This window comes from Aureobasidium subglaciale (assembly GCF_000721755.1).
Source record: "Aureobasidium subglaciale EXF-2481 unplaced genomic scaffold scaffold_5, whole genome shotgun sequence".
Taxonomy (NCBI): domain Eukaryota; kingdom Fungi; phylum Ascomycota; class Dothideomycetes; order Dothideales; family Saccotheciaceae; genus Aureobasidium; species Aureobasidium subglaciale.
In genome coordinates, this window is record NW_013566990.1 from 545,864 (window position 1) to 569,677 (window position 23,814).

General features: G+C 51.3%; 11 protein-coding genes across 11 annotated transcripts; 4 read left to right on the forward strand and 7 right to left on the reverse strand.

Annotated features, from left to right (window-relative positions):
- Window positions 1–235: 235 nt before the first annotated feature.
- AUEXF2481DRAFT_87146 (uncharacterized protein) lies at window positions 236–688 on the reverse strand (the record flags this gene model as incomplete). The annotated part of the gene is made up of 1 exon (XM_013490545.1): window positions 236–688. One exon carries the CDS (start codon window positions 686–688, stop codon window positions 236–238), a length of 453 nt encoding a protein of 150 aa, XP_013345999.1.
- A 503-nt stretch (window positions 689–1,191) lies between these two features.
- AUEXF2481DRAFT_3195 (uncharacterized protein) lies at window positions 1,192–1,649 on the reverse strand (the record flags this gene model as incomplete). The annotated part of the gene is made up of 3 exons (XM_013490233.1): window positions 1,192–1,244; window positions 1,310–1,502; window positions 1,560–1,649. 3 exons carry the CDS (start codon window positions 1,647–1,649, stop codon window positions 1,192–1,194), a joined length of 336 nt encoding a protein of 111 aa, XP_013345687.1.
- Window positions 1,650–2,031: 382 nt separating this feature from the next.
- On the reverse strand, window positions 2,032–3,517 carry AUEXF2481DRAFT_63459 (uncharacterized protein; the record flags this gene model as incomplete). The annotated part of the gene is made up of 2 exons (XM_013490494.1): window positions 2,032–3,206; window positions 3,259–3,517. The coding sequence occupies 2 exons, from the start codon at window positions 3,515–3,517 to the stop codon at window positions 2,032–2,034; spliced, it is 1,434 nt and encodes a 477-aa protein (XP_013345948.1).
- A 1,445-nt stretch (window positions 3,518–4,962) lies between these two features.
- AUEXF2481DRAFT_3197 (uncharacterized protein) lies at window positions 4,963–6,042 on the reverse strand (the record flags this gene model as incomplete). The annotated part of the gene is made up of 1 exon (XM_013490234.1): window positions 4,963–6,042. One exon carries the CDS (start codon window positions 6,040–6,042, stop codon window positions 4,963–4,965), a length of 1,080 nt encoding a protein of 359 aa, XP_013345688.1.
- A 772-nt stretch (window positions 6,043–6,814) lies between these two features.
- AUEXF2481DRAFT_3198 (uncharacterized protein) lies at window positions 6,815–9,187 on the forward strand (the record flags this gene model as incomplete). Its single annotated transcript, XM_013490235.1, has 2 exons — window positions 6,815–7,225; window positions 7,274–9,187. 2 exons carry the CDS (start codon window positions 6,815–6,817, stop codon window positions 9,185–9,187), a joined length of 2,325 nt encoding a protein of 774 aa, XP_013345689.1.
- Window positions 9,188–9,544: 357 nt separating this feature from the next.
- On the reverse strand, window positions 9,545–12,607 carry AUEXF2481DRAFT_63782 (uncharacterized protein; the record flags this gene model as incomplete). Its single annotated transcript, XM_013490522.1, has 6 exons — window positions 9,545–10,444; window positions 10,498–10,978; window positions 11,032–11,128; window positions 11,181–12,180; window positions 12,235–12,464; window positions 12,517–12,607. The coding sequence occupies 6 exons, from the start codon at window positions 12,605–12,607 to the stop codon at window positions 9,545–9,547; spliced, it is 2,799 nt and encodes a 932-aa protein (XP_013345976.1).
- Window positions 12,608–13,691: 1,084 nt separating this feature from the next.
- On the reverse strand, window positions 13,692–17,177 carry AUEXF2481DRAFT_37901 (uncharacterized protein). Its single transcript, XM_013490431.1, has 4 exons — window positions 17,092–17,177; window positions 16,676–16,854; window positions 14,635–16,616; window positions 13,692–14,584 (listed from the first exon to the last, which is right to left on the reverse strand). Exons 2-4 carry the CDS (start codon window positions 16,797–16,799, stop codon window positions 14,072–14,074), a joined length of 2,619 nt encoding a protein of 872 aa, XP_013345885.1. The 5' UTR covers window positions 16,800–16,854; window positions 17,092–17,177; the 3' UTR covers window positions 13,692–14,071.
- AUEXF2481DRAFT_595487 (uncharacterized protein) lies at window positions 16,771–17,217 on the reverse strand. Its single transcript, XM_013490594.1, has one exon. The coding sequence runs from the start codon at window positions 17,127–17,129 to the stop codon at window positions 16,875–16,877; it is 255 nt and encodes an 84-aa protein (XP_013346048.1). The 5' UTR covers window positions 17,130–17,217; the 3' UTR covers window positions 16,771–16,874.
- Window positions 17,218–17,528: 311 nt separating this feature from the next.
- On the forward strand, window positions 17,529–18,538 carry AUEXF2481DRAFT_595603 (uncharacterized protein). Its single transcript, XM_013490595.1, has 3 exons — window positions 17,529–17,775; window positions 17,840–18,012; window positions 18,069–18,538. The coding sequence occupies exons 1-3, from the start codon at window positions 17,664–17,666 to the stop codon at window positions 18,384–18,386; spliced, it is 603 nt and encodes a 200-aa protein (XP_013346049.1). The 5' UTR covers window positions 17,529–17,663; the 3' UTR covers window positions 18,387–18,538.
- A 491-nt stretch (window positions 18,539–19,029) lies between these two features.
- AUEXF2481DRAFT_595558 (uncharacterized protein) lies at window positions 19,030–20,462 on the forward strand. The gene is made up of 3 exons (XM_013490596.1): window positions 19,030–19,607; window positions 19,660–19,929; window positions 19,986–20,462. Exons 1-3 carry the CDS (start codon window positions 19,501–19,503, stop codon window positions 20,428–20,430), a joined length of 822 nt encoding a protein of 273 aa, XP_013346050.1. The 5' UTR covers window positions 19,030–19,500; the 3' UTR covers window positions 20,431–20,462.
- Window positions 20,463–20,703: 241 nt separating this feature from the next.
- On the forward strand, window positions 20,704–23,705 carry AUEXF2481DRAFT_37904 (glycosyltransferase family 66 protein). The gene is made up of 4 exons (XM_013490432.1): window positions 20,704–20,907; window positions 21,110–21,784; window positions 21,840–22,992; window positions 23,049–23,705. Exons 1-4 carry the CDS (start codon window positions 20,754–20,756, stop codon window positions 23,317–23,319), a joined length of 2,253 nt encoding a protein of 750 aa, XP_013345886.1. The 5' UTR covers window positions 20,704–20,753; the 3' UTR covers window positions 23,320–23,705.
- The last annotated feature ends 109 nt before the right edge of the window (window positions 23,706–23,814 follow it).

Here is a 23,814-nt window from a genome sequence, read left to right on the forward strand (position 1 = left end):
GCGAGATTACAGCTCATTTGTGGCTATCTACTACGATATAGGTCGGGCTTCGTGAGCGGGAATCACATATATGAAGTAGTCAGGGAGGATTGGAAACATGTACATGAGTTTCAAGGATAGTGTATTTCAGAGGTTGTATCTATAAACGAGCGTTCTCAAGACATTTAAGTCAAGGGGGGAAGGGGTTATTCATTTGCTTGTTAGCTAGGGAGGCTTACGTAGTAAACTCAGAGATCTACGCCAATACATATCCGATCATGTAATGAAGTGGGGCAACCAAGACGACAAGACCACACAGTATAATAGACTCACCTTGATTGGCGTGTGCATCGTCGAATGCGATCACACCGAGGGTATAAATCATGAGATCTGCCCTTATGATTCTAGATCCCATTCTGCCAGTGGGAAAACCATCAGCTCGCAGTTGCAAAACAACCTTGGAGATTGTCAGGAAGAGTGCGAGAGCGAGTATGGAGCGACCTTCTTCCAGGGCCATGTCGGATAGGTTGATGAGGGAGGGGTAGAGTTCCATGGCGATAAACAGAGAGCCCAAGTAGACGATGGGAGAGTCATATACAGTGATGCAAAGCTCGACGAAGAAGCGCATCCAGACGGGCCCGATGTAGACGTGGAAGAAGTTGAAGACCAAGAACATGACAATTTTGAAAGTCTCGTACTCGAGAATCATTGTGTGATGTTGGTTTGTTTGTTGTTCGGTGAAGGTCGGTGTTTGGTGTGTTGAAGGTTGAAGAAAGCTTCTGATAGAGGAGCAAGAGGGGGATTATATATTGTTCTGGAATGACGAGAAATCAGAGACCAGGTGTTGGAAAAAACAATGCGGTTGTTGGATCATGAAAGAAGTGCAAGCTTGTGAATCCTGTACATCAAAGAATGGCTGCTTAATGTGAATGAACGTACTTTACCAACAAAGAAATACAGTTTCCAGTCAAAGATTCGTGGTAGGCAGAACCCAAGCTGGGCGGCAAGCACCGAGAGAGGAAGGACAAGAGCTGATAAAGGTGCGTAGTAGAGCTGTGGAAGGCGAAGCAGTAGAAGACTCGTGCCTGAGAGCATACATTGTAGGATCAGTGAATAACGCTACCAGGACTTTTTGCTCGATAGAACAGAGACAATTACGGCCCTTCTCTGCCAGACTTCGTGCGTTCCTTCCCGCGAGACGTACTCTCGAGATCAAGCTCCAATCTTTCCCTTTCCACAAAGACCCGAATACCAGCTTGCGAGCACTAAAACAATAAAAAGTAAGCCATGCAAACTACCAAAAAGAGCGAAAACAACACGAGAAACTTACTCGCTTTTCCTTCATCATCAGTAGGACACTCATTCGTCATGCAATACTGTCTGACGCAAGGCACGATGTATCTCGTAAGAGCCATCATTCTTTCCACCGGCATAGCACAGAGGTCTGCAGCATCTCCGGTTTTCCAGGTGAAGTTATGGTGTTTCATGCCGAAGTCGCCTTGTCTTTCGGTCATGCATACTTGCTGGAGGATAGGATCAGTGATCTGTACTACGTGTGAGGTGGGTTTTTTAGAGCTTACCAGGGCTTGAGGGAGAGATGAGATGTCGATCTCGGCCTTGACGCTGAGCATCAAGGCAGAGAGGGCGAGCAATAGGCTGGGAAGACGCATTGTGATTGTGGATGTAAGATGTGAAGGAAGGACAAATCAAAGGTTGGAAAGGGTCCTTTTTGTATGAAAGACTCGATATCACCCGAAGTTCTCTTTTTGAGGTTGTTTGAGATCCTCAAATTAGCAGGGTTGGTTCTGGAGAGACATGGGGATCACATCAGTGACTTTCCATAGCTCGATTGCGTGTATTGGAGGTTTGTGCTTGCTTACCCGGAAGTGTCAAGACAAGATTGTGGTGTGGTGTATGATGTTTTTTTATGCAGATGCTAAGTCTATATCTATGTATCGACGGTGCTTTAATGTACAATGGAGGCTCATGATTTCGTTCACAGCATGTCGTTCTTCTCAACAATCTCAGTCGTTGCAGATGATGATGGAGCTTCTAGCCGAGGTTGAACGCAAACTTGCTCAAGGTTCTGATCTTCTTGCCGTAGAACCAGAAAACCAGGGGGAAGGGAATGAGCGCAATGCAGACAAATGCCAATAACGAAGTTGCCCGGTCAACACCGAGTCCCTGATACATGTAGGTGGCAAACATGGGGAATCCGGCAGCTACTGCAGAGCGGACAAACGTGTTCACAGCGATGGCGCTGTTGGCATTGAGCAGGTACACATCAACCATGTATGTGACACCACTCATAAAGATCAGAATAATACCGAGACCGATGAAAATGCCAGATACCACCTGAGACACCCAGTGAGTGTCTGGGTGAGAGCTCCAAGCAAACCAGAAAAGTCCGATCGGAAGAATGATAGACCCAGCAATCATGGGTGGAAGTCGATCCTCAGGATTGAGCTTTTCGGACGCGATGAGACGCTTGGCGTACCATGTCTTGGAGAAGCCTCCGATGATGGCGCAAGCAAGTACGACACCAATGAAGATTGCAATGAAAGGTAGAGACGCAAGACCGGGAGACCAGCCGCGGTCCATCTCGAAGCTGATGGGGTAGGCTTCGAACGTCAAGTACAGGATGCCATACACCAGACTCATGTAGATCGTGAGAATGATGAGGATGGGTTCCCTGACAATCATCACGAGCGGCTTCATAAGATATTTGTTGACAATAGTATCGTAGTTGAGAGGATCTTCTTCGCTCTTGGAGTGTAAAGCCCAGTCTTTGGTCTCATGGCGAAGTTTCTCGGCCTTCCAGGACAGTAGAATTGGTTCATAAGTCTCTGGGGTCAATAGATAGGCGATGATGGTGAAGAAAGCGGACATGATTAATGTGATCCAGGCAGTCCATCTCCATCCTAGGTAGCTGTAGGTGATAAAACTTCCGACCACGGGCCCGGCGACGGGTCCAGCGAAGACCGCACCGGCAAAAACACTAGTGGCTACCCCGCGGTTGATTGGCTCCATAAAGTCGACATACATTCCACCGATGATGGCCAAAGGAGCGGATCCAGCGACACCGCCGAGGAATCTACAGATGAAGATCGTCTGCAGGTTTTGAGCAACGGCGACAGGGACTTGGAAGATACAGAAGATGATCATGCCAGCGAAGAGGGGTCGTGTGCGACCATAAGCTTCTGAAAGTGGTCCCCAGATCAGAGGTCCTGCGCTCTTGTCAGCGTACGTCTCAACGAAAGAGAGCCACGGAAGACTCACCAAAAGCAAAACCCAAGACGTATAATGATAGACCCAAGATCATAACCTCGCTACTGACACCGAACAACTCGGCCGTCACGAATGTTGTAGTTGAGAACACTGAGCTAGCAAACGAGACACAGAAGGTCATCAAGCCAGTGGAAATGACGATTAACCATTTGCGCGTCTCAGACATGTTGATTGGTTTCTTCGGGTCGTTCTCGCTGTCCCAAGTGACAATTTTGCTGCTGACATCCTTCTCTGGTGAGACAATCTGCATGGCTTCTAGAGCAGCTTCCTGGTCCCGGTCCAGATGCTTACATTTGGCGCACAGGCGTTCGGCGTACTTCTGCTGGATCATGTGCTCGCGGTTGTCCACTTCCTTTTCGTTCATTGAGCTATACGAGTGCCTCTTGGTCGTCTTCGAGCTGCGGCGATCGTTGTTGTCGTCGTACAGTGTGGGTGTTATCGAATGCACACGAGAACGCGTAGCATATGGTGGTCGCTCAGGCTCATCAACCATGGCGAGAAGGTGGTGAAGACGAGCATGTTCTCCAGGTGCAGGGACTCCTTCTGACGATATCGCTGGCGACGAGGTGCCGCCATTGTATGTTGTGTTGGCCATGATGGCTAACTGCAAAATCTATGACTTTCAATGTAGTAAGGCACGTGATCGGGATCGGACTGTCTGCGTTAGGTATTGCAGGTCTCAAACGTCGGAGAAAAGTGAAGCTGTGTCACAAATCTCAAATGTCGTTAAAGATGTGATGGCGAGGAAAGTGATTGAATAGACAAAGATGAAGTAGTTCAATGGAGAAGAAGGGAGTTAGGAAACACAACGACCTTCGAAGATCTTGAATGATCTACGCTGATGCGTTCTCCAAACATGGAACAGCTTCAAAAGTTCGGTTTGTCAAAGATCCACCGAGATAAGGACGAGCTGCGTCAGTGTGGATTCCACTCTTTCGCACGAAAGATCATTTCTGGATGGCGCACCGCAGCGGCTCTTAAGACTGTCATCACCTGCAAGAATGCATCCACACCGAGGTTCGCGGCAGTAGGAATGCCGTGCGACATGCCATCTTTGTAGCAATCCCATTGACAGACATCTGCTTGAGCCTGCCAGGATGCTGGACGTTGAGTCAACAAGCACATGAAGCCGGACCGACGCGGGACTTCAGCAGACTTCCGACTCCGACGGAGCTGTCGACGGCACAACTCCTTACTCACACCTCCCGATATGATCGTCATGCTAAAGAAGCATGCACAGAAATTACAGACGCGTACAACATATAGAGCGTCTTCCTAAACAGGACGGAGCAGAGGGTAAAATGTTGAAAGATCAAGTTCAGGGTTCAAGGTTACGGAAATGTCGATCGGAAAGCGGATCGTGACGCAATGTCGAAGCAGATCTAGAAGCATGTTTTCCACCCATCTGAGTTGCTGCAAAGACTTGATAAGAATGAATACCGGGACGTGTATTGAGGAGCATGACGATGTGTTGCGCTATGGCTATGCTCTTTTCTGCGACAACAAGACTAAAGTCTTAAGGTGCGATAATCACCGAAAGAAAGTTCCCTCCCTCATGGCAACGTCATGAGCCACGATGTTCTTCGTAGCGACGGTCTCGGATCTAGCATTTTCCCCCAAAGATCCGCTCAATCACTTTGAATGGAAGAAGTCCCATACCAACGTCTGTCCTTGGTGGTGAACTGGTAGTTGACTTCAGTCACTGTCCGTCTCATCCTCATACTTGACAGACTTCCTCTTGGTGGCTGGCTCTTGTACGTCACTATCAGCCTCATCCTCATCCTGGACCATTCTTCTGGCAGGAATGGGTTTGGCGGCAACCATTTTGCAGAGTTTGGCGACCTTCTCACTAGCGATTCGTGTAGGGTCTGTAGGGGTATCTGAGTAGCGAATGCGAGTGATGACTTCTTGAGGTGTGATGGTACTGAACTCCTTTGTCTTGATCCGACGCAGTGCGGCCGCAGGAACTTTAGCTCCCAGAACGACGGTGAACATGGCATCGAGGTTGTAGGTTGGCAGCTTCTTCTTGACCTCGCCTCCAAAAATTCTGATAATGATCTCTAGCTGCTCGTAGCTCCAATGTGGGTGAGTACCGGTAATGAAGTACGATGACATGCGAAGACAATCGGGACGGCCTGATGGAGCGGCAGCGACATCAGCCTCGGTGACTTCGGTGGGATCGATGATAGGCTGTATGACAGAGTCTCTGTGTTCGAGGTTAACGGCGTCAGGATGGTCGGTCGTCGAATCCTGGTTTTCAAGCTTGATGGATGCGCGCTTCATAGCTTTCATTGATTTGGGCGAGGCAGGAGCGCTGTCCATGTCTACATCTTGGTCGTCGTCTTCTTCCTCGGTAGACTCGTCGGAAGACGGGGCTGGTCTAGCCTTCTGTCTCTTAGGCTTGGGCAAGGCTTTGGATGACTTTGTCACTGATTTGGTCTTGCGAGACATTGACTTGTTGTGGAGTATGATGCCACCCATGAGAGGCATGATGATGGTTTCGACAATGACGTCTCTGTTACGGTGTTCCAAGGGCAGCTCCATTCTGAAGGTTCCATCGTTGGTGTAGTGTTTCAGTGTGGGCTCCGGGGCGACAATGTCAAGGCTGAGGGCGAGCTCGTCGGCTTTGGCGGCGCAAAACTCATTTGCCTCGTCGAGAGAAGAGAAGGCTTGGTAGACTTGGAGTCTGCCAAAGTCGTCTTTCTTGTTGTCGAAAGTGACCGAAGTAGTGAGAAAGACATTGTGCTCCCTAGCCTCGAGCTTTTTGGGAGGCATGGCAGAGTGTGGCAGTATTGAGTGGAGGGTGGTATTATTGAGTGGAGGGTGGTAGTATTGAGTGGAGGGTGGTAGTATTGAGTGGAGGGTGGCAGTTGAGAAGAGTGTGATGATGTGGTGATGAAGAGGTCGGGGATGGACGCGGTGATGATGGTGAAGAAGGATACGAATCGAGCGTGTTGCGAGATGGAAACGTACGAGTGAAGGTTGCAGTGTTTGTGTTGCGAGACCAGGCGGCGCTGATGGAAGGGGCAGGCACGCTCCAAGGCAACAACTCAGTCTCACCACCAAGAAGAAAGGCTCGAAAACTCACGCACTCTGTTCAGACCATCGAAGTTACATTGCTTCAAAGCGCTTGACTATCCTGAAGGACGTTTCTATGCAGATAGGTGTTGCTGAAGCTTTGCTGAGGACTGATCACTCGGGCTGTGAGCATGCCATAGCTTACAGTAGACACTGGTCGAGCACGCAGAGTTGGCGGCCACGGACATGATCTATCAAAAAGCACAGAGTAGAGGCTTTCGACATACGAGAAGCCGGTCCAAATATCACTGTTCTTGAATACATGTGTTTGATAGTGGAGGGTGGAAGTCGTGAAGCTGAGGTTGGCATGTGATAGACAGGTCGCACTTTCTGCCGTCATCGAGACAAACAGAGCAAACTTTTGAAAAAAGGGCCATGCTTCCAGCTACCAGACTCGAAGGCTCGAGGTGAATTCAACAACCTCTGTATACCAAGACCACTTCATTGTCGGTCTCTAATACCTACCATCATGTCGGACGAACAACCGCGCAAGAAGGTCCGTCTTACCGGTCCCGACGATTCGCCATCCGTGTCGCTCTCAGAAGTTGCGAGCGCTGTAGCAGCACAACTGGAACAGGAGAAGAATGCCGGAATCACCGTCTTCGCATCGCAAGCCGCCGGATTCGGGGGTGTCGTCAAGAAGCGCTACACGGATTTCCTGGTCAACGAGATCTCCACTTCCGGCACTGTTTTCCACCTGGACGAACTGACTGGCCCTGCTGTAAAGGCTGTGAACAAGGTCGAGAAGGAGGCTCAAGCTGAAGAGAAGGAGAAGGCTGCCCAAGCTATCAAGACCGAGACTGCTCCCGCAAAGGAAGAAGTCAAGCCAGACAATGCAGAAATGGACGTCAAAGAGCGCATTGAGGAAGCCCTCGCTTCGGTATGTTTGGCCAGAAGTCGAATCCGATATAGCTCTGACAAGCTGTAGATTGCACCCGCCGACATGGACATGCTCAAGACCATCTTTGGTGAGAAGACGACGACCGACCTCTGTAACCTTTACGCCAAAGCAGTCGCTCGCCCCGATCGCAAGACAAGAGACCACGGCAGTATGCAGTCAGAAGTCATTGCGGACAAGCAGATGCGCACCGATGCCCACATCAACGTCCGTCGCATCTTTAGCGGAAGAATCGACACCATGACCAACGACGACAACACCATTGCCATCAAGGTTACTGCTGCTGCCAACAAAGCTCCCAACGCTCGCGCTCTTCCTGGCTCAAAGGGAAAGAACAGCCGTCCCAAGGGCAAGGTTGGATGGGATGAGCTTGGTGGTGAACATTTGCATTTTACTCTGTACAAGGAGAACAAGGATACCATGGAAGTGCTGTACTGGATTGCTAGTCAGCTCAAGCTGCACGTCAAGAACTTCCAGTTCGCCGGAACAAAGGACCGCAGAGGTGTCACTGTTCAGCGTGTGAGTGCTTATCGCGTCGCTGCCGACCGTCTTGCGGGTGTCAACCCTACGCTCAGACAAGCAAGACTCGGTGGTTTCAAGTACATGCCGCAGGGTCTTGACCTGGGTGATCTTTACGGAAACGAGTTCACCATTACTCTCCGTGACTGCACATTCCCCGGTCAACAGGGCGATGCAGCAGCTCAGCTTGAGAACGCAAAGAAGATCATCGGTGGTGCTGTCTCGCAATTCGAAGAACGTGGTTTCATCAACTACTACGGGCTCCAGCGTTTCGGTACCTTTGCCATCTCCACAGACACCATTGGTAGAAAAATGCTTCGTGGTGACTTGGAAAGCGCCGTAGAAGACATCTTGTCCTTCAGTCCCGAAGCACTGGAAGCTGCCTCAAATCCTGATCAAGCATCAACCAAAATCTCAAAAGACGACATTGCCCGCGCCGAAGCCCTGCACATCTGGAAGACGACGAAAAAGTCTGGTGCAGCTCTCGACAAGCTACCTCGCCGTTTCCAAGCAGAGAATGCTCTGATCAGACACTTGGGCTGGGTGGATCGCAAGTCTGGAGACCTACTACGCGCAAAGGATTGGCAAGGTGCTCTTCAAAACATCCCTCGTAATCTCCGTCTCATGTACGTTCACGCCTACCAATCACTAGTCTGGAACACCGTAGCAGGACGCCGCTACCAACTCTACGGCAACAAAGTCGTCGCTGGTGATCTCGTCCTCGTTCACGAACACAAAGACAAGGAAGCCTACGCACCCCAAGATGAAGAAACTATCGACGATGCCGGCGAAATCATCGTCCGTCCCGCCGCCCACGACACAGCTACCTCCCTCGAAGACAAGTTCGAGCGTGCCCGCGCCTTGACTCCCGAAGAAGCAGCAAGTGGCAAATACACAATCTTCGACTTGGTGCTCCCCCTCCCAGGTTTCGACGTCATGTACCCAGCAAACGAACTAGGAGCCTACTACTCCGAATACATGGGTAGCGAGAAAGGCGGAAAACTCAACCCTCGCGATATGCGCAGGAAATGGAAGGACGTCTCACTATCAGGATCATACCGCAAGATAATGGCTAAACCTCAAGGACTGGACTGGGAAGTCAAGCCATACTTCCACGACGAGGAACAACTCATCCAAACCGATCTTGACAAGTTGATTGCCAAGGCAAAGGAAGAGGGCAATGCCGACGCACTAGGAGGAGCAGAAGCTCTCCTGGGCTCCGACAAGAGTCTCGAAAAGTCACTCGAGGAAAAGACAGAAGACACAGAAATGGCAGACTCGACCGAGGGACAAGAGCAAAAATTTGCAGTGATCATCAAGATGCAATTGGGCAGTAGTCAGTATGCCACCATGGCTCTTCGTGAGTTGACAAAGGGTGGAGCAGTGGCTTTCAGACCTGATTTCCAGGGTGGAAGATTGAGCTAGATGATATACCATGTTTCTCCTTTCTCCTTGACATATTTCATGATAGAAGACATGATGAAAAAGCAATCTTTCCATGACGATCATAACATTCGTACTTTTGACTTTCTCTCCTTCTTCTCTCTGTCCCTGCGTTTGTGATGCACTAGACTGTCACTCACATATCAAGAGTGCCCCCCATTGATGGGATTCATTATGTCACGGTCTCAGTAAGAGCGAGCATCACCAACTCATTACAGCATGTCAAGTCATGAAGAGGTGCGATCGTGCAGAAATAGTAACCATATGGATAGAGAGAGCCACAGAAATCATGTATTAATAGAAACTAGAACCCAGCATGGTAGAAGAAGGCAAGAACACTCACTCCGCCAGCACCATCCTCAGCATGGCCAAGAAACCGTCGCGCATCTTTGTGACTTCGACAATATCAGGCTTGACAGGCTCACCAGCACTCCTCCTGAGGAAGTCTTGTCGTCTTGCTCTACGCTTCCTTTCCGCTGCGATGGGATCGGCATCTTCCTCGTCCTCGTCTGTAGAGCTGTACTCGTCTTCGTCGTCATTGAGATCTTGAATGTCCAAGGCATTGAGGCCAAAATCGTCGGGCTTGAAAGTTTTGATCAAATCAGAGGCGCCGGTATCAGGCATACCGTTGGGTGCATCGCCCGTGGCCATCTTCTGACGTGTCTTGTCTTGATGCCACTTCTTGCGCTTTTCTTGCCACTTGATGAGAGAGTTTATCTCGCGTACTGCAGCATCTTGGTCTATTTGTCGCATCTCGACCGCACCTTGGAAGAGGGCGTTCATATCCAACTTGCCGCCACCACGAGGACCTGTGCGGAGGAACGAGAGGATGCCTTCTATCCATCCCATAAGTTGATCGAATAGGCCGTTGTCGTGAAGATGCACTTCGTGTACAAACTTGTAGAACGAGTCTTCATGTCTTGCACATAGGTCGATGAATGCCTGGACCGTCTGGTTGGGGTCGGCGGATACGTCTTGCCGTTGGCATTTCTCTACCACAGAAATCATGTCGTCCATGAAGCGTGCGAAATCGCTGATGCTGTTGTAGACGTTTGCTGATTTGTAGACTCTGACGAGAGGCTCGTAGAAGATTGTGAAGAGATCGCGGAAGAGTTGCAGAGTTGTAGGCTCTTCGATCATTCGCAACATCATAGTCTTGTCTCTTTGACGAGTGTAGAGCTTTAGCAATTGTTTGAGGTGAGCGAATGTCTCGGCACCCGATCTCAGCTCTTCGTCAATCTAAAGTCCGCGTCAGCGTGAGTGTCTATTATCTCAAGTGTTCCAATACTTACGTTCTCGACTGCACTGTTCCATGCGACGTATGCATTGAACGCCCTTCCAATCTCATCGGGTTTCAGTTCTGGTTTGATGTCTTCACTGCGCAAAACTGCCACGAGCAAGTCAATGTCGTCTTCGGCAGCTTCTCTTCGGATAGCATCTTTGAGATCTTGATCACACAGATTGTAGTTCTTGATCTTCTCGCAGAACACTGGCTCGTTGATCTTGACGGCAAGTCCGTCTATGCTCTTTTGGACAGTCTTGATACTGTCGCCCAAGGCCAATGAGAATATGCGTTGCAGTAAAGACTTTGCGCCGAAAGGTTGAGCAAGGAACAGGTCGAGCACACCAGCCATGACGGCAGCTGGGTTTGCAAAGCGAATGACCTGCTTCAGGGCCGTGTATGGTATTAATGAATGGATGCGTTTTGCTTGAGCGAATAATTCGGGGCTGTTGTCCTCGGCCAGGAATAAGTGGTAGATCACGGCTGCCACCCTAGATTATTGGATTAGCATTACGCTGTCGATTTGGGTAGCGATATTACATACTCAATTCGTAGCCACTCGGCAAACTTCTTGTACTCAGGAGATAGCTCTGCGATGGTGTTCTTTTGCTTGATCTCGGCGAATAGTTTTGTCAGACCATCTGAAAAACGTCAGCGCATTCACTCAAGTGTATCTCGAGAAGCTCAACTTACTACTCTCGACAACGTCTCTTCTGAACTTTTCCATGTGAACGTCAAGCTCCCTAGCTCTCTGGCGAGCAATCTCGTAGAATCGTCGTTGTTCTTCGATGCGCTTCTCATCCATCTCGACACGCCGCTTGACATCCTCCATCTCTTCTTCATTGATTCTGATGACATTACCGGTTAGGAATTCGCTCATAGCTTTACTTTGGGCAATGCTCTCGTTCTGCAAGAAATTTCGCAAGAAAGCTCTTAATGAAACACGTTGTTCTTCTCGGTATAACACTTTCGGTGGTGAGTGATCTCTACCGTAGTCTCCTGATTTGCGGCCGAAGCGGGTTGTCGACGAAGCATCCATGGAAGCACGGGGCGAAGCGGTTTGCGACGACCTTGAGGCAGTACGACGATGACCACCACCAAAGGGGTTAGGAAGGTAGCTGCGGAAACCACTGCTAGCCGGTGCAGGCTCATCCAGTGTGAGCGTAGATTCTTTCACGTCTTGAGTGGAGACAGAAGAGATGGAATCGTCATCGTCATCATCCCTGCTGTATAGCGAATTTGAATGGTTCTTGCGAGGTAGTGGCGGTAAAACCTTTCCTGGAAGCTCTAGACGTAGTCTCTTGTGCATTTGAGCGAATTCGCTGTATCGTCTTCCGACGTAGATCTCGGGCTTGCCCTGACGCTTGACGCGGAGCAGAAACTCGGCGTGGGCATGATGGCGTACATGCCTCTTAACACTTGTTGTTCGGACGGATGCAACATTGACATCCCAGCCGTTTATTTGGTGACCTTCCGGTACATTTAAAGCGAGACCCTCCTCGTTGGCTTGTCGATCGACGACTTCCATCTCCGAGAAGCGGATGCGCTCTTCGTAACCAGATGCAGTGGGCAGTCCAGATACCATCATTAGTTCGACTAGCTTCTGAGCCTTTATGGCGAGCTTGCGGCGTTTTGTCTCTTCTAGGCGGTCTTCAGATGAAGATATGCGTTTGGTTGCGAAGGATTCGAGGAACTAGAAGAGCAGCTGTCAGTCTTTGCCTATAGCGGCCAAGATAATTCGACTCACCGTCTGTAGCTTGTCCTGCCAAAACTCCTTCTCTCTTGCTCGGTCCAGGAAGGGGAAGTTGCGAACATGGTGAACGAACATATAGCGCAGCAAGGGCAGCTCCGAGTCCTCCGGAGCGACCTCACCAGCATCTGATTTGAAGGGGGCACCGAAGCGTTGCAGAGCAGTCTCCGAGGCCAGCTCCGAGATTTCCCATTCAGTCTGTTGGGAGATGAGTTCGCGCTTCAGGTCTGAAGAAGGTCAGTATCATGATGGTCACTCAGGGCAGCGGCAGCGACACACAGTGCTCTTGTTTGCCGGTAAGGACGGAACCAGGCGGCGGTATTGAGTGCTTGGAGATGGCCGAGTAAGTGGAAGCAGACGAGCGGTTCATATTGATGCGAGTGGACTGTGGTGAGACGGCGACAGGCTGCACCAGGCCGTCTTGTATAGGATCCTCTGGCGCAGTGTTGAAGCGCTCCAAGCGAGGCGCAAATGAGGCGGAGTTTGGCCCTGAGCTATTCATAATATCGTGCTAGGGTGCTAGGTCGATGCGTACAATCTCATGGGCGTGCGGGCGCCTTCTTCTTCTACTAGAGAGCAATAAAGTAAATCTTGTTACGCTGAGAGCGTATTGATGCATCGTGCATGATACGCGTACGCAGCCTTATGACGACGTTTGGAGCAGGAGGTAGGAACAGCCCCTGTCCCGACGCCCGCTCTTTCCCTACCTTACCTTACCTTGCTGAGCTTGCTCACTCACCACGGTCACAAGGCGCAGTCTTGACAACCGCGAATCCTCTTCTTCCAGAGATTATGACCTCGTGTTCAGCCATCTCCTGATCATTGCGTCACCTCGCTCATGTTGTCTCTGCCTTCCTCCAGGAATGAGCCTTGTGCGAAAGTGCTCAAGCTGGTCTACCAGGGGCCTGTCTACCTGATGCCTTCCTCGGCCTCAGGCTAAACACCCGTTTGGCCGCTGCTTCCAGCCAAGCCTCAACTTGGAAACATTCTTCCTCAGCATGACGACGCAACTGGCAGGAAGACTTTTTGGTAATGTGGCTAGATATGATTCACGAAGCACTCTCATCATTTATCGAATCGAAGTCCCTTCCGGCTTGAGGTGTCGCTGCTCTCCATTCACATGAAACAAGTGCTCGTAACCTCTTCTCGTCGATCTTCCCACATCCACTCTGCAAATCATCATGAACTGCCACGATTCTCACCAGCCACAGCGGCCATCTCACACCCCCACCAAAGCTTGGTATTCTATAGGGTCCGCGGCTGCCGAGCCTTTGTTTGGACCAAAAACTTGGATGACACGAGTTCTTTTGATCAATGCGCAATCTCTTAGAAGCACCACACAAAGTGGTGAATGAGTTGATCGTTTGCCGTGAATCCGTGATCGTACTTGGCGGGCCGTGTGAGCTATTCTCGAAGCTTAGGAAGCAAGGTCGAAGATAGCTTACCTACTATGGGCAGGGTTAGGCCTGCAACAGCATTTAAAAACACGTCGGCGGCTCTGCAAAGACACAACATTGATCGATCTTTCGATTAGACATGCCGTATAGGCTTCTGATACATCGCAAACTCATAACCGTTTGTCGGTTGTCGTGATTCGATGGCGATCACTAGTTATGGCAATGTAAGGTTTCAATCATCATCCCTCGAAAAGATGGATACAGACTGCGTTGCGGGCACACCACCAATCACAGAGCCTGACGGCAAATTTCAGGATTAGTTTACGCAATCTGAAGAAGACCAAGAAGAATATAAGGATAGGCACGATGAGACGCGACAGCATCTTTGAATTTCTGTTCACGAAATGTGATTGCGATCATCTGTTGATACGCTCCTTTTAGTAATTGAGCTCTTCGGCTCCTCCAGCACCGCCGGCGGCATCCAGATCGTTGTAGCTCTTCATGGTCCGACCTTCAACTGCCTGTCTGGGTCCGACAGTGTGCTCTCCTCCCTCCATGAACATGCCACGACGAGGCGGTGTCAGGCGACCACTGATGCTTCGTCGCGGCTCAGCTCTCATGCCACGATCGTATGGTCCTGGCACCCGAGCATTGTTGGTGCGCATACCGCCAGTCCTCATCGGACCCGCGCCACGGTCGCCGCCCTGCATGCCCCAACCAGGCATGGCGACAGGAAACTGTCCTGGTACAAATGGATTGAAGCCAAGGGGGCCCGCAGCATTTGGCATGGGCATTCCGTTGTTAAAGAATGGCATGTTGTTCAAGCTGAAGTTGCGAGGCGTACCTGTGGGCATGTTGTTGTTAACCGGGAAGTGGCCATTGCTACTTGCATCGTTACGTCCTTGAGCAAGTCTAGCAGGGTCGAGGACATAGCGGTTGACAAGTTCAATCTGTGTGCCAAATTAGTATCCTTCCATGATAGGGAAGCACTGGTACTTACGTCTTCCTTGAGCTTGTCGTGCCAGTCTTGATGTCTCTTTTCCACGTGCTTCTTCCAGAAGTTTTCACCCTTGAAGAGCTTTGTGCACTCTGGGACTTTGCATCTGAACTTGAACTCGTCCTCTTGCTTCACAAACTTGATCATGTCTTCTTCAAGTCCTTCGTCTACCGGCTTACCACCAAGTTTCCGAAGATCGACGTTGTAGGGCTCAAGGATCATGAGCAACTTCTCTTCAAAAGTCTTGACCCAATTGTATGCCTTTTGAAGCTGATTCTTGCCGTATGCTCGAGGAGCGGACTTTCTCTCTTCGGCTGGCGAACCATCTTCGCCATCTCCGAGACCGCCTTCTTGACGCTTGAGCGGGAAAGGGTCTCCATTCGCAGTAGCTCTGGCAGTCTCCTTGGCAGCAGAAGTAAGACTTGCACGGGGACGACGAAGATGACCTCCTGCACACTTGCGTTGTAACTCGTGGACCGAGTCACATTCGAACACGCAGTAGAAGCAGAAGTTGCAGACACGGCGAAGATACTCGACGAGCAGATCAAGCTTCTTCTTCTTGATCAACAACTCCTCGTCATCAACATCTTCGTCAATGCCGCCTTCGTCTTCCTCACCCTCTTCCATCTCGCCATCGTCAACGTCTTCCTCCTTGATGACTTTGGGAGCTGGTATAGGAGGTTGCAAGTAACCTTTGCCAGCCAGTTCATCAACGCGTTCCTCGATCTTGCCGATGCCATCATAGTCATCGCCCATCTCAGAGTCGAGCTTTTTGACCAAACGGAGAGCAAGATCCAAGTCGCGCTCGACTCGCTCAGGGGCGGAGAAGAGGTCCCACAACGCCTTCTTCCTGGGGTTATCTTGAGGGTGATGAATGCCGACGTGTACTGTGAAGTCACCTTTCTCTGGATCTTGAATCGTCTTGTTGTTGATCTCGTTCAGAGCTCTTTCACATACGGTCTGAGCGTGAGTTGGCTTGTCTTGATCCATGGCACCACCATCGGCGTCTTGATCGTCATCATCGCGGCTGCCACGTCGCTTGATATCGTCCTCGGGAACATCGGATGCAGGGTTCAGCATGATCCAGCCAAGACGGTGGAATTTCTTTCCAGGATTCGGGTCGCTCAAGCTCAGCCATTTGTAGCCACCCTCACCCTCGCCGAGATGCTCCTTGCAGAACTCTTCCATTCTCTCTCGCGAGACCGCTGGGGTAATGGTCTTAACGAGTAATGTAGGTTGGAAAGCAACAGGGTCTCGCACATCACCACCCTTGGATGGCAGTAGATCTGAGACGGCCAAAACCTCAGCGGCAGCGCTGGTCTCTCCTTCCTCTTTCTCAACGATACCCCCGGCACCGTTGCTTTCGCTCTTGTAGATACCCTCAAGGGTGAACTCGTCGAAGGTACCAGCCGTCAAATCCGAGTCCCACCGCGCGAAGAGATCGCGTCTGAAATCGAGAACCTTTTGGCGCAAGGGATCGCGGACTTCTAGCACGTAGCGTTCGCGGAACCATGTGTCGTACTTATGAGCGTGAACGAACAGCTTGGCCATTCTTGTGTTCCAGTTCAGCTTGTATTGGTCGTAGGCGTTTTGGATCTTTGTTCTCTGCTCGTCGCGCGATTCTTTGATGGGATCAGGACGGCGACCCCCGTTCTTTTGACGCTCACGCTGTTGCTTGATCTCTTGTTCGGCTTTCCACCACTCGGCGAAGTAACTAAATCCGACTTGTGAAGCTTCCAGCAGAGGATCTCGAAGCTGGTTCACTGCGATGGCTCGAGGAACCGCAGCGTCGTCGCCGGGAATGTATCGATCAATGTTCTTTGGGCCGCCAGGCTGGATCTGAGGAGAAGAGCGACGTCTATCGCGAGGGTGGTCTTCGCGTCCACGGTAGTAATCGTCACGCGAACGGTCGGGCTGGTAGCGGTCGATGTGTGTAGGAGAGCGTGAGCGATTACGGCCAGCAACGCGAGATCGGCGATCAGAATCTGTGAAGAGGGTGTGAGTCGAGAATGGAAGGATTGGTAGTGAAGGCATGTCAGCATACTCGGCGATCTGCGTCTCTCGCGGTAAGGGTCCCTCTCACGGGAGTTGTAAGACTCGCGGTCGTAGCTATCAACTCTGGAGAGATCATTGGGCGACTTTGCGCCGTATGACTCGAAAGCGTCCATGATGGTGGCTCGAGGATATGATGGTGGAGAGGCTCAACAAAGCGACTGTAGCGCACTGTTTACCGCCATGGCAAGTTAGACGGGTTTCAGGAGGGCAAGAAGCGAGAAACGAGACAAGAAAGACGAGGGAGACAAAGAGACAGCATGTAGCGGGGTGTTCTGCAATGAGGCAGGAGTCACGACGGGCCAGTTCGGCGGGTGCATGGTGATAGGGAGGTTGAGCAGACGCGACAACGAGACGAATAGGTGAAGAAGGTGAAAGTCTCGCAAAAGAAAGAGAGACGATACGAACAATTTGGGCAGAACAGGAGCCGAGAGCTGGCGACGCATCAATGAAAGACGGGATGCGGTCGACCAGAAGATGGACGAGGGTGAGTGATGGAGCCCGTCGCGCCGCTGCTGAGCACTCGCGACTCGCTGCCATCCGGAGCGGATCGCGAGTCGCACGGACCCGCCGTTGTCGCGAGCCTTCTCTGGGGAAGCTCAGAGCTGTTCGGGTGAAGTCGCCCTTGTCGAATTGGTACCTACGGAGGCATGATGCCATCGTCCTTGTGGAATACCCATGTCAGAGCAAATACATCTTCTCCTGCACATGGGACTGACGAAGCCGAGTGCTTGATCTTGGAGGACCGTATGGCGGACATGCAGGAAATAAAACTCGCATCATGCTCGATGCTGCTGACGGGCTCAAAGTCCGAGCAAAGGGCTTCCATATCGTCTAGGCTGGGGTGGGAGCGTCATGGCTCGATTAACTGCCTTTCTTGCCGATGCGATTGATTGAAGCAGACCAAGGACCAAAGACTTTCTCTCATCTTCCCTCCAGCATCAGTCTAGCCTGTCTCCTGTTGCATCACCACCTCCAAGATGACTTCCTACATTCCCCATCTGACTCTGCCTTCGTTCATCTTCGAGAAGCCGGCCCTCTCCGTGCTGCTGCCCGTCGCACTTGGAACCGCTGTTGGCTACTCGACCAGACGTGAGTTGACACATGCCTGCAGACAATCGCCAGACTCACGACTGACCACTACTTCCCTTGACAGCCAAGGAGACGCAAAAGACCTATCTAGCCCTGCGTCAGCCTCCCCTCCGACCTCCCCCATGGGTCTTCGGCCCCGTGTGGACTCTGTTGTACGGAGCCATGGGATACGCCGCCTTCCGCGCATGGTCCACCGCCATGGACTCGTTTGACGCAAAGAAGGTCCTTCTCGCAAAGGTACTCATCGCCTCAATCCCTTTCCCTCGGCGACTTTGGTATTGACCCCGTCACAGCAAGGCGCAACCCTTTACACCATCCAACTCGGTCTTAACCTCATCTGGATGCCCCTCTTCTTCTCCCTGAGACGTCCGATTGCTGCTACCGTCGACATTGTTGCCCTCACTGGCGTTACCGGATATCTTGCCTACATCTGGGGTCAGGTTGACGAAGTCGCTGCATGGACTCTTGTCCCCTACCTCGGCTGGCTTAGCTTCGCAACATATCTGTCAGCAGGCTGCGGCTACTTGAACAACTGGGATTTCCAGACTAAGGAGCGTTCGACCGATGGTAAGCCCAAGGATACCAAGTTTGTCGATGAGAAGAGAGAGTAGGCAACTTTTGACGGCCACGAGATACCCATTTGCGCCAAAGCGAGGATAAGGCTGTAAGTGAACACGGATAATTCGTCATGCTTTTTGACCATTTCGAGCTGGCAGCATAACTGTCATGCACGCGCTGTTTGCGCATCCTCCGTCCGACATGTTCCAGAATGAAGACGACCATGTCAGTAAACGCTATATACAAGGAAGTCGTGCGTTTACTGCAGCGTCTTTTCCAAATCAATTGCTTATCCTGGAACTTGGAGTGTTGAACAAAGTCTGATCAGCCAATCGGATCATCCATCTCCCTCTGCCATGTCACCGATCTTTCATGTGGGATGCTACCTCATGACCCATGGAACTCGACCCCGAACCCCACCCTTTCCAATCATGAAACACTCCGACTTGATTCAGTTCCCGCCGCGACACATGATTTCAACAGCATGGTCGGCGGTACTTCTGTTGAGGTGTTTCTGGATTCTATATGAATCCACACGCGGATAGATGACACTACAAGTCTTTGCAGCCTGAGTTAAAAGCACCAATTAACCCCGACCATATTCAACACCGCCTCTTCGCACAGCCCCGCCCATCGCCTTGAAAGCTCATCTACAATATCCCCTCCAACAGCTCCTGTAATTCAGCGTACACGCAAGACTCACACACAAGACTCGTACAAATGGCTTCCTTTTTAGAGTCCAACGATTGTTCCATGGCAAGTCGCATCTCGGTGCTTCAGATTACCTGCGCAACCCATTCACAGCTGTGCCTGTAGATCTGCTTTTCCGCACGACTGGTTGTACGAGGCCACGCTAACGTACTTAAGGAGTCATTCGAAAGGCCATACACCAGCCTTCAGGATGATGAAGATCTGACCGAAGATCCCCTAAGCGGCATTCACGTAGATCCATCAATCTATATCGGTTTGTCTGGGTCAAGTGGGCTTTCCCAAATCAATTACGAATTCGCGAGCGGAGAAGCGTTCTTGTACAACGAAGAGCTTGTACAGCAACGTGTGGCCGAAAGTGCGTTTGCGGAGCCGTGGTCAGGAATAAGCAGTCAGGCTATCGGATTTTCAAGCACTTCAACTCTATCACAAACGATCATCGCATCGCAGCCCGACTTGATGCTTGTCCAAAAAGACGAGACGGATTCTGGATACGTATCGTTGAACGGCAAATCCTTGACATGTCCTCAATGCGGCAAAGCGTTCAAGAACAAAGCCGAAGAGAGGTAAGACAGTCATTCGTATCATTGTGACTGGTGATATTGACTATGCATGTAGAAAGCACTCTTCCACACACAGCCGACCTTTCAAGTGTCATGTCAAGAACTGTACCAACACGAAAGGCTTTGCAACATCAAACGACCTCGAGAGACACCAGAAGGACATTCACCTGATCCGGCCAAAGCATGGGCCTCAGAATTACTACAGATGCGTGTTGCCGACGTGTTCCAAGCGGGACAAGATATGGTCTCGAAAAGACAACTTCAAAGCCCACATTACTCGAATGCACAAGAACATGGGTATCGACATTGACCATCTCATCGCAAGGTACGAGCATGAATTAACCTTGGGGTAAGCTAGCATATTAAACACGGTACCTACAGGTCCGAGATGACGCCTAGCCCAGCAGAGATGGAACAACTGCGCCGCGCCAAGTGTGCTCAAACTTCGAACAAGAGCAAAGGCAAGCAGCGCACGACGAAGCAGATGACGACGCCGCAGCACAGTGAGATAGTCTCGGAGGCTGATGCAGGCGAATTAGCGATTCCGCTGTGGCAGACGAACGTGTCAGACTACATGGACGACATGCCTCAGGAGGCGGCCGAGATGACCAGGCCAGAGTACAGGAGAGGCAGAGTAGCGAGCATGAACGTCTCCAACGTGGTCCCGAGGTTCTCCAATGGGCAAGCACTCACTCAGTACGGATACAGTGTGGTTGGTGGACGACACAATAGCGTGGACGGAGCTTGGGACGAGGTGTCAGATACGAGCTTTGCCTACTCACACGAGAGCTCTGCGTTTGGAGGAGGGACGAGCGATTTTGGTTGACAGTCAGATGAGGATGTCGGAGTTTGCCTGTCCTGTTTCAATGCAGATTTCTCATGATAGACTCTCATAAGCACATTGATACTCCTAACGTGATCACTCTCATAAGCATATGGATACTCCCAAAGTGATGATAAACTGCGGAGATGACGAAGTGCAGCAGGTGGTAGCGTGTTGGAGATGCGGAGGTGAGGACGGACGGACGGACTTTGCCGAGTGATCGGGGGTCGGGACAGATTGACGCGCATGCGTTGTGCTGGAAGCTTAGGTGTCCGCTTGTGCCTGTGCCAGCAGCTCTCCAATACCATCCCAGTATAGACAGCACCATGGCAGCCAGCGTGGGAAGCAGTTTCTTCAAGGGAGAGACTGGCCGCAACACCAGAGGTCTGTTGCGATTGATCATCTTGGTCTTGATTGCAACAACTGCTGTAGCGTCCCGTCTCTTCTCCGTCATCCGCTTTGAGAGCATCATTCACGAATGTACGTCAATTCTCGACTCTTCCACACCGCATCCCCATTCCGAATGGCTAGTCTAGAAGCCTTTGACTCGACGATTCATCTGGCATGGGAAACTCCCCCCCTCAGAATAAAACACAGACTCTTGGACTAGTCGGGGAAGCATCCTCAGAGGGACAGACTCTCGGACTTGGTGGACATGATGGCTAACAAGCACCTCTCACAGTCGATCCCTGGTTCAACTTCCGCGCGACCAAGTATCTCGTCCAGAATGGCTTCACGAGCTTCTGGGACTGGTTCGACGACCGAACATGGCACCCTCTCGGCCGTGTCACTGGCGGTACCCTCTACCCTGGCCTCATGGTCACCAGCGGCGCCATCTGGCACTTCCTCCGTTTCCTGACCTTCCCTGTCGACATCCGTAACATCTGTGTCATGCTGGCCCCGGCCTGCTCTGGCTTGACTGCCTTTGCCAGTTACCTCCTGACCTCCGAGATGTCCGATTCGCCCTCGGCCGGTCTCCTTGCCGCCATCTTCATGGGCATCGCCCCTGGTTACATCTCCCGTTCCGTTGCCGGCAGTTACGACAACGAAGCCATCGCCATCTTCCTCCTCGTCTTCACCTTCTACCTCTGGATCAAGAGTGTCAAGCAGGGCTCCGTCATGTGGGGTGCTTTCACCGCCCTCTTCTACGGATACATGGTCTCAGCCTGGGGTGGTTACGTCTTCATCACCAATCTGCTCCCTCTGCACGTCTTTGTCCTGCTGTGCATGGGCAGATACAGTCCTCGTCTGTACACCAGCTACACGACCTGGTACTCGCTGGGCACGCTTGCGAGCATGCAGATTCCCTTTGTCGGCTTCTTGCCCATTCGCACCAGCGATCACATGGCTGCTCTCGGTATGTTGTGACCCTTAGTAAACATGCCCGTGTCTCTATTCTAACAGCGTGTTAGGCGTCTTCGGTCTTCTCCAGCTTGTCGCTTTCGTCGAGTTCGTGCGCCAGACTCTGCCCAGCAAGCAGTTCCAGACGCTCCTCCGCGCCTTCGTCTTGGTAGTCTTCCTTGCCGCATTCGGTGTCCTCGTCCTTCTCACCTTCTCTGGCGTTGTCGCTCCCTGGGGCGGTCGTTTCTACTCACTCTGGGACACGGGCTACGCAAAGATCCACATTCCCATCATCGCCTCGGTCTCGGAGCACCAGCCTACCGCCTGGCCCGCATTCTTCTTCGATCTCAACCTATTGATCTGGCTGTTCCCTGCCGGAGTCTACATGTGCTTCCGCAACCTCAAGGATGAGCAGGTCTTTGTCGTCATCTACGCCGTCCTGGCCAGTTACTTCGCCGGTGTCATGGTCCGTCTGATGCTCACGCTGACCCCTGTCGTCTGTGTCGCTGCAGCTCTTGCACTCTCGCAGATTCTCGACACCTTCCTGGTCACCAAGACTCCTGTCGCTCCCGCTCAAGCCAACGGCAACACCGATGCCCCCAAGACTGCCGCTTCCCTCATCCCCGATACACTTCGCTCGACCCAGAAGCCTCTCGTTGGTATCTACTCTACCTTCTCCAAGTTCGCCATGACTGGTACCATCACTGCCTACCTTTTGCTCTTCGTTCTCCACTGTACTTGGGTCACATCGAACGCCTACTCGTCGCCTTCAGTCGTTCTCGCTTCCAAGATGGCCGACGGCTCGCAGCACATCATTGACGACTACCGTGAAGCTTACTACTGGCTTCGTCAAAACACCGAGCAGAACGCCAAGATCATGTCGTGGTGGGATTACGGCTACCAGATTGGTGGTATGGCTGACCGCCCTACCCTCGTCGACAACAACACTTGGAACAACACCCACATTGCCACTGTCGGCAAGGCCATGAGCTCCCGCGAGGAGGTCAGTTACCCCATTATGAGACAGCATGAGGTAGACTATGTCCTCATCGTCTTTGGTGGTTTGATTGGATACTCGGGTGATGACATCAACAAGTTCTTGTGGATGGTTCGTATCGCCGAGGGCATCTGGCCAGATGAGATCAAGGAGCGTGACTACTTTACCCCTCGTGGCGAGTACCGCATCGACGACCAAGCTTCTGACACCATGAAGAACAGCTTGATGTAAGCATTGACGCTTCTGACTTTTAATTGAACACAACTAATCTTCTTGCCTACAGGTACAAGATGTCGTACTACAACTACAACTCCCTCTTCCCTGCTGGTCAGGCCACCGACCGCGTCCGCGGCTCAAAGCTTCCCGCCGAGGGTCCTGAGCTCTCGACTCTGGAGGAAGCCTTTACCAGTGAGAACTGGATCATCAGAATCTACAAGGTCAAGGACCTTGACAACCTCAACAGAGACCACCAGAGCGCCATGGCGTTCGAAAAGGGCAACAAGAGAAAGAAGACTAGCAAGCGCAAGGGACCCCGAGTCCTTCGCGTTGATTAGTTTGTCTTCGTCAAAGAAAAGTTGCCAGGTCTTTCTTAGAGGATGTTTTCTTTCTGTATATCTTATATCTTGAAATGATAAAAGCATTTGAGCGTATCTGTGCGTGTTCATGTCGTCCTGTTTTTTTTTTATGGTGATTTTGAGCAGGACTAATTTGTCATCCGTTTAACGGAAGATCAGAAGGTTATAGGAAGGGCGGCGGTTGCTACTGCCAAGATTGTGGAAGAGGGCAAAGCTCCGGCGAGGTTCTGGGTCTTGGAACAGTCTGATATTGTTAGACTGGGAAGAGACGAGTGAAGGGAGTGAAATATGTGGTCCATCACCAAATTAATTCTGCCTTTGGCACTCATCCCGACGAAAAGAGGGTCGCACTTGGTCATGGCCACCTATCAGTCCTGTTCACAATGATGCTGTATCACGAATGATATCATTTGGATCATCAAAACACTCAAAACAAGTATGGCTATGGAACACTTCTTCATCTTCTTCAGTGCT

Bases quoted from the DNA above. Each gene is read 5' to 3' on its own strand.
- AUEXF2481DRAFT_37901 (XM_013490431.1), bottom strand. From the start codon at position 16,799: ATGGACGCTTTCGAGTCATACGGCGCAAAGTCGCCCAATGATCTCTCC. The intron at 16,617-16,675 runs GTATGCTGACAT...CCCTCTTCACAG, and splicing joins CGAGAGACGCAGATCGCCGA to ATTCTGATCGCCGATCTCGC. The intron at 14,585-14,634 runs GTAAGTACCAGT...TTTGGCACACAG, and splicing joins ACGACAAGCTCAAGGAAGAC to ATTGAACTTGTCAACCGCTA.
- AUEXF2481DRAFT_595487 (XM_013490594.1), bottom strand. From the start codon at position 17,129: ATGCGTCGCCAGCTCTCGGCTCCTGTTCTGCCCAAATTGTTCGTATCG.
- AUEXF2481DRAFT_595603 (XM_013490595.1), top strand. From the start codon at position 17,664: ATGACTTCCTACATTCCCCATCTGACTCTGCCTTCGTTCATCTTCGAG. The intron at 17,776-17,839 runs GTGAGTTGACAC...TTCCCTTGACAG, and splicing joins TGTTGGCTACTCGACCAGAC to CCAAGGAGACGCAAAAGACC. The intron at 18,013-18,068 runs GTACTCATCGCC...ACCCCGTCACAG, and splicing joins AGAAGGTCCTTCTCGCAAAG to CAAGGCGCAACCCTTTACAC.
- AUEXF2481DRAFT_595558 (XM_013490596.1), top strand. From the start codon at position 19,501: ATGCTTGTCCAAAAAGACGAGACGGATTCTGGATACGTATCGTTGAAC. The intron at 19,608-19,659 runs GTAAGACAGTCA...CTATGCATGTAG, and splicing joins AAGAACAAAGCCGAAGAGAG to AAAGCACTCTTCCACACACA. The intron at 19,930-19,985 runs GTACGAGCATGA...CGGTACCTACAG, and splicing joins ATTGACCATCTCATCGCAAG to GTCCGAGATGACGCCTAGCC.
- AUEXF2481DRAFT_37904 (XM_013490432.1), top strand. From the start codon at position 20,754: ATGGCAGCCAGCGTGGGAAGCAGTTTCTTCAAGGGAGAGACTGGCCGC. The intron at 21,785-21,839 runs GTATGTTGTGAC...ACAGCGTGTTAG, and splicing joins CGATCACATGGCTGCTCTCG to GCGTCTTCGGTCTTCTCCAG. The intron at 22,993-23,048 runs GTAAGCATTGAC...TCTTGCCTACAG, and splicing joins ACCATGAAGAACAGCTTGAT to GTACAAGATGTCGTACTACA.